We start from the raw sequence: 7,450 nt of genomic DNA on the forward strand, positions 1-7,450 counted from the left end.
GAGCCGAGAGCAGCTCGGGCAGCGCAGCGGAGCCCGCCGCCCGGGACATGGCCAAGGCGGACGGCGCAGGTGAGCGCGGCGCGGGGCGCCGAGGGCTGCAGGGAGGGACCGCGCGGCCCAGGTGAGCCCCTCTCCAGGTGGGCGGGGGTGTGGGGACAGCGGCCGCCAGGCCCGACCCTCGCGCGTGCACTGGGGGTACCGCGCGTCCCGCGTCCTTTCCGCGCCCCCAGTCACCTCGCGGGACACCGCGTCGCCCTCGCCACTGCTCGCTGCAGAGGGTCAGGTCTGCGGCGCCCCTGTCCAGTCCCGCGGTTAGGAGCTGGCACCACCCTTCCGGAGACCTGGGAGTAGATCCCAGCACTGGGACCGAAAGAGGATGTCCTGCAGCCGCCGATCCATCCTACGCCCCGCCACGCAAACCAGGACGCGCCCCCCTGTCCTGTCACTCGGTATCCAGGACGCAACAGCCCCCTGCCCCCGCCTCCGCCGCCAGCTCTGTCAAGAGACCCAGATTCCTGGTCCGGCGGCAGGAGGATGCCCTGGCGACTACAGGAGGGGTGCTCCGCGGCTCCGTCTGGGGAACCGCCCCGCCTGCCCCCCCCCAACCCGGAGGCAGAGCCTCAGGTGCGGGGTTCCGCAGGCGGGGCCTCTGCTGGGGTCCCGTGGGCTCTGCCCTCCCGCAGGCTTCCCCGTGTAGCCCGTGGCTCCGGAGGGAGTGGGCGTTAGTCATTCCTTCATTCATCCAGCCAGACGTTCATTCACCAGCATCTGCTTCGTGCCAGGCCCTGCGCTGGGTTCTGGGACCCGTAGGGGACCAGATTCAGACTCCCTGTTCCTCATTTTGTACCCTGGGGCCCCACCGTGCTCTGGGAGGCCCGGCTGAAGAAAGCCTGTGTCCACAGGACTGACCACATGCAGGCAAGGATGGTCTCAGCAGCTCTTGGGAACTGGTGCGTGAGAATCTGCCATGAACTCAGCCTGTGACGTTGGCAGGTGCCATGCCATCCCGTGGGGCCTGGTGTGAACCCCACTTCTCCACCCATAAGGCACAACAGTAATGGAGTGAATGTGGTCATCAGCACACACTTTAGGTGTGACTCCCCGCCCCCAGCCAGGTTCCAATTCCTGGGAATGCACTATGCACTGGCCCTGTGACTTGGATGCCTGAGTCTTACTTCCCTTCCATCCAGAGAAATTCTGTCAGGGAGGGGCTGGTTGTGTGAGATAGCAAGAACCAAACACATCTAAACACCCCCTTTCCCACTTCCCTCCCTTCCCCTCCTGAGGGAGGCACAGTGGGATGACACCAGAAGGCTGGAAAAGGCTCTCTGCTCCCACCTCTCTCCTGCCTGGATCCCTCCTCACCCCCCACCCCTCACAAAGGGAGGGTGTGTGTCCCAGCCTACAGCCCAGTCTGCATGTGCTCATGTGTGTGCACATGCCTGGACATCTGGGTCCAGGTCTGCCAGGTCATGGTGGTAGCAGCAGCAGTTAGCAATCTCTTTTTGAACTGTGCACTAAGCAATGTGATAAAGCCTTTTATTGCCCAATGATCCTGGGAGGCAGGAAATGGCACTCCCCCTTTTAAAATCTCTGGTAGCAGTTACTCAGAGAAATAGCACCCTTGAGGTGGTTAGGAGGGTCCATGCAGAGACTGAAGATTTTCTCCACTCCCTCCCCATTCTGGGAGGGGAGCAGCCCCAGGTCTTCTGCCTAGGCTTGTGGGTGCTTTGGTCCCTGGGTGGAGGTCCCTGGGAACTGGTGCCAGTGACAGGTGAAGAATCTGCCTTGCTCGGGACACTGCTGCCTCGTGCTGTTCTAACACTTGCTTTTCCTATTGCAATTTCAGACTTTCCTTTCTCTCAGGGCAAGCCAAACTCCCTACCTCGGTGACCCACCTGCCTAACCCCTCTCTTATTCAACTGCCATCCCAAGGAGCTTTGCGGATGACCCTGGCAAGATCTGGCTATCTTCCCCTCTCAGCTCTTCCAGGCAACTTAGCAATTTGCAGATGTCCCTTCTCTTTAGGTGCCTAAACTTAGTGACCTGAAAATACATGGTAGTATGTGTAGAGGGGGAAACCTGTCTCTCACCAACCACACCGTTATTGAATTCCTTAAGAAAGCTTTAGAACAGAGGAAGCCCAGTCCTTTATTTACAGCTGGGGAAACTGAGGCCCAAGAAATGAATGTAAAAGAGAGAAAGGTGGCTGTTCAGTGTCCTCCACAGATCAAAAGTCAGAATAATCAGACCTTCACTCTGAGGGGTGAGATTAGAATAAAGGGAGGTTGATAGCCTGGAGTGGAGGCTGTGGGAACCTGGTCTATGACTGAAGGGTCTGCTTCCTGACCTGTATGGGCTTTCCTCTAAAAACTGACTGGTAGCCCAGCTACTAAGAGAAGAGAGGGGTCTGGGTCCTGAGGCTGCCGTGGTACTCAACTCTAGTCATCATCACATTGTGGTGAATGGCACAGCTAGAGTTGTGCAGTGCACAGCCTGAGCAGCCAGCCATGGTTATGCCAGCTGTGCCAGGAGCTGAAGGGAGTTCAAGGACGTTTATGTAGCTGGGAGCATCCAGGTACAAGAGAAAATGTAATCGGGTCCTAGAAAGAATGAGATGACTCTGTAGAGGGTGCATCCAACTGCATTACCAGTTCCCAGCCTCTGGGGAGATTTCAGCCACACAGGAATCATTATAGTTGCCCTTCTCCCATGCTTGGCCTTGTCCTATGGACAAAAGAGGAGAAGATGAAAGCCAGTGATAGGGGACAGTGGTCAGGGGCAGGGAGCCGGTAAAGGAAGACTCAGGACTCACTCTGTTAAGGAAATAATTCCCTGTACAGAGCCATCCATAGGCCAGAGGAGGCTGAAACAGAGAAGACTGGGTTCCTGTAGATGGATCTTCAAGGATAGCAGTTTGGACAGAAAGTGGCCAAGAGCCAGGCTTCCTGGTTCTACAAAGGCTTGAGCAAAGGCTGGGAGGCTGGATGAAAGGGAACTGGGAGCATGCAGGGGCTCCTACAGAGAAATCCATCTTGCTGGGGTGCCAGGTTCCTAGAGGCCCAGTACGGAGGGCAAAAGGAGCTCCAGAGAGCACAGGGGCCAGCAGCGAGGTGGCAACTCTTGGACAATCCCTCTGGCACTACATGAGGGCTCTGGAGGCTGGAGGGCTGCCAGCATAGGAGCTGCCTCTATTGGGAAGGGCTTACTCTGGCTCCTGCCCCTCCCTTCCTCTGCACCCCAGCTGGATGGCATGGTTGCTCTGTGTCCACACCAATGTAAGTAGGAGACCTGGGTCTCCTGGCCAGGCAGGAGCAAAACAGGTAGCCAAGAGGGTCTGTGATACTCTAGGGCAAGGGCAGGGATGTTTCGAGAGCCCAGAACCCATGACACAGGGTTGGGTAGGCACTCCAGGCTGGAAGAACCAGTTTCTGCTATTCCCAGGTGTTGGCCTCTGCTCTAAGGGGAGGAGCTGGCTGATGGAAGGCAGCAAGTCTAGTCATCTGAGGCAGTAAATACCTCTGAGTGTCAGAGGAGCGGTGGCAGATACTTGGTTTCAAAGCCCTGATTAACAAGGGGACACTGAAGCTTAGGTGTATGTCCAGGGTCATAGGAAAAGATCATGGCAAACTGAGTTCAAGAATGCTGTGGGAAGTGGGTATGCATCCTTACACCTGCGGGGCGGGGGGCAGTGTCCCAAAGGAGGAAGCAGCTGGAAGCTTGAGAAGGGAAGCAGGGCTGAGAGTCTCTGTGTTTGGGGAAGACATCAGGGGAACCAGGGCACATCTGAGAAACTTACAGGCCTAGGGGACAAGGATGATGTTCTTGTGTATCTTGGGAAGGGTGTCACCTCTGCAAATGTCTGACTACAAGCCTTTCTGAAACTCTGACTCCAGGAAGACTTCCTGGATCTGCCAGATTGGGCAGCACATGTGCCCCCGTGTGAAGATGTGGTCCCTGTAAAGTCACTTGTCCACAGTGGCTGATACACAAGTCCTACTCTGAGACCCTTCACAGCCTCTTAGTCCTGGTGTGGTTCCTTATATGAGCAAAGGTGGTGTGGCCCAAACAGAGGTTGTGCTTCTGGCATATGACCCTGGGCCTGGTATCCCTCACTGTCATTGGCAGTCCCTGTGTCTTGGCCTGTGTTTGGGCATGTGTTGTTTGGACACAGAGCGAAGACATTACTAGATGCCTTCCCCATGCTATCTGGAGCTTGGCTTGTCTGGGGCTGGTGGGTCAGATGAGTCCCAGGATACTATGATAGTTTCTAACCAGAAGAGGATGGGGATTTCCAGCCCACCTATTAAAAGTTCAGGATGAGAGACAGTCCAGAGAGGCAGACAGTCCTCTGAGGTCAAGGGCAGAAACCTGAACTCCAGAGACAGCCTTCTGAGAAGGAACCAACAGTTTCTCAGGATCCCTCTGAGATGCCAGTTTGCGGGAATGAGGGCAGAGCCAGGGATTTGCATCCTGCCACACTTCTGGCTCTTTTCTATGAAAGCCTTCTGCGTACTTTCTCATAGACTGATAGTATGTCTTTGCAGGGGGCCAGGGATGGATGACACAGGACCACAATGTTGTTCCCATTTTACAGATGGGAAAACTAAGTATCTGGTTCTAGACTCACACATGAAGTTGGAGGCTGAGCTGGAATTAACCTTCAGGTCTCTTCTATTCTTTCATTTAATATTCCTGGGAGTTAAATTGTCTAACCTGGCATGGGTTAACCTTGAACCATCCCCTCTGAGCCTCACCTTTCGCATCTGTAAAAGGGGAGGAGGAAGAAGAGGATGGGTCCAGGAGGAGCTGGAAGTTCTTCCCAGCTCTAGCCCTGCTTTCTTTCCTCCCCTGCCTTCTGCAGAAAGGAGCCTCACATCTTACCTCACATGGTTGGGTTCAGGAAAGTTGAGGGTTGGGGATCCCTGGGGAGCTGAGGATATGTTTGTGGAGAACACAGCTTATGCCTTCTAGGGGTCCAGGGCTCCAGCCCATCACTGGACCTGTAGCTAGGAGCCTCATGGAAGAGGGCGGCCAGGGCCACCTGGGGGGAGGCCTGGGGGTGGGAAGGGGGAAGGAGAGAATGCATAACAAATAAGTTTAGAAATCAAATGAGATCTGAGCTCCCCACCCACTCCCTCAATCTCTCTACTCTCTTCTTTTAAAATTCTTGTTTTCTAAAGAGAAAGAAAATGCTAAATTGCACCCCCTTTCTCAAGGAATGGGAGTCCTCGTGAGTCACTCCGGAGGTAAATGCCACCTCCAGGGTCCCACGCGTGCCTTCGGAGGCCTGCACAGCTGTGTGGCCACAGACCCCACTGGGGTATGCATGTGAGGAGGGTGGCAGGGGACCTCCTGCTCGTCTCGGCAGTGGCTGGGAACTGGATTCCAGCAGGGAGACCTAGGCAGCTGGCCTGCTTCTTTCAGCATCCCCCAGATGCTGCCAGGCTTTGAGCTTGTATGGCCATTAGCATTTGGTTTGAAGCTGGGGTGGTATGTGGAGTAGCATGGCTGGACTGTCTGTGGCTGGGGTGGGTGGCAGCATGAGTACATTTGAGGCTTCAGGGGGTAAGAGGTTGATCTCTGTATCTGGCTGTGAGAGGCTGGAGGGGGAGTCCCTTGGTATTAAACCTTGCTGGGTGTACTGTTGAGGCCCTTCTTCATGCACACCAGAACTGGGGGGCTAGGAGCCCCTGTTTCCCTGGGGAGGGTCAGCCTGTTTCCTCACAGCCTGGGGCAGGCGAGGCCAGTGAGGAGGTGTTCCACCTTCCCATGACCCATTATTCTGGAGGGAGGAGAAGTAGCCCCGTCTGTTGGCTGGGGATGCCAAACAAGGGTTGAAAGCAAAAATAGAAACACGCTGGGCTCTGTCTGGGAGGGGCACTGGGTTCTGGTGGATGGAGAGGCCTCTTCTGAGCCGGCAGCTGCTGACGCCGTGTTTGTTCGGCTCTGGGTATTTGCAGAGCTCGTCATGTCCTGCCCTCTTGCCCTCCTCAGGGACAGATTTGGGTGTTCAGGATTTGTGACCATGAGTTCAAGGTGGGCTGGGAGCTGGAAGGCTCTGAGCGTGTTCTAGGAGTGTCTTTCAGAGGTTCTGAGCACTCTTGGTTGCTGGTTCTCAATACATCACTCACACCTTTGGCCTTTCCTGGATTGTTCCAGATCAGTCCAGAGTGCCACCCTCCATGATCAGAACTCCCTTTGACCTGACTGTGCCTTAGTGGCTCCCACTTCCTGCCCCTTCAAGAGGCTGATCTGGACTAAGCAACTCCAGAGTCATCTCTGCCAGCAAAGGGAGCTATTTTGAGCTTCCGTTACCGTCTGGTAGGGGGAATGTGCTTACCCTTTGCTGCTTTTTGTTTCCTTCTTGTGTAGTATAATCTGGGGCAACGATGGGAGCATCACCCACCCCACCTCTGGCAATTCCTGGCACTGTGATTTGGCACTAAATAGAGGGACCCGGGGACAGAGATAACCTTGAGCCCTGTACTTGCAATCTGGGAGTCACAGGTGAATTGAGGTATCTGTGGGATTGCATTGGCCATAGCTGGTATGTGGAAGGGGGCTGCTCCCTTCTGCTGTTTGTTTCATGCTAGTGCTGCCCTTACCAAAAGCTGGCTTTCTCACTGAGGTGGTGGTCCCTTGCAGCATACTCCAAGGAGCCTCTGACTAGGGCCTTCCCTCCTCATCCTCTGGTTTGGTAAATAGATCTCAAACCCTTATTCTCTATTCCTTGCAGTGGTCTTCTATCTGACTCTTGAGCTACCCTAGGTGGCACAGTGGCAGGTGCTATGGGGAGCTCTCTGTGAGGGGAGAACAGAGCCTCTGCCTTCTGGAACAAGAGTCTGGAGGGACATAGGGGGGACATCTGGGCCTTGGGGAAATTATTCCAAAGAATTCAGAACTGTTGGGAGCCTAATTGGCAGAGCAAATGAAAGTACAATAGATAGCCAAAGCTATTAATCACTCATTATCTCCTAAATAAGGTAATTAAGGGGTATTTAAATGGCATATTTATAAGATACCAGCAGGTCTTCAAAAGCACATCTTTTGCAAAGCAACTGGCTTGGCCAACTGGGCCAGGCACAAAGACCAAAGTTCCAGTCCCCACATCCCACCCATCCACCTAGGAAAAGGACAGTGTCTGCCTAAGCTTTGGAGATCCATAGCTCTTCTTCAGGGATATCCTTGCACTACTGGAAGGTGACAGACCATGGAAATCTCTGTATGTATAAAATGCTCTATAATATCTAGGGGTACTGCAAAAGTATCCTTCAGGTGTGTCCAGCCTTTTGACATTGTGATATGAACTTGTCATCTACAAAGTTCATGCTTAAGAACTGAGCAATGGAATGGAAAATCAGAAAAACAGCTCACAACGTTTTAAATAAACTTTTGAGTTTATGTTAGGCCAAATTCATAGCTATCCTTGGTCACATGTAGCCTGCTG

The 7,450-nt window shown here is 54.1% G+C and overlaps 1 protein-coding gene across 1 annotated transcript in view; it reads left to right on the plus strand.

Moving 5' to 3' along the window:
* Positions 1-6: 6 nt before the first annotated feature.
* Pitpnm3 (PITPNM family member 3) overlaps positions 7-7,450 on the plus strand; it is a 93,430-nt gene continuing 85,986 nt past the window's right edge. Inside the window, exon 1 of the mRNA XM_008855654.3 lies at positions 7-69. Within this exon, the coding sequence (XP_008853876.1) occupies positions 48-69 (22 nt within the window). The 5' untranslated portion in view covers positions 7-47. The remainder of the gene's footprint in view (positions 70-7,450) is intronic.

Source organism: Nannospalax galili, unplaced genomic scaffold, assembly GCF_000622305.1.
Source record: "Nannospalax galili isolate Female #2095 unplaced genomic scaffold, S.galili_v1.0 scaffold888, whole genome shotgun sequence".
Lineage (NCBI taxonomy): Eukaryota > Metazoa > Chordata > Mammalia > Rodentia > Spalacidae > Nannospalax > Nannospalax galili.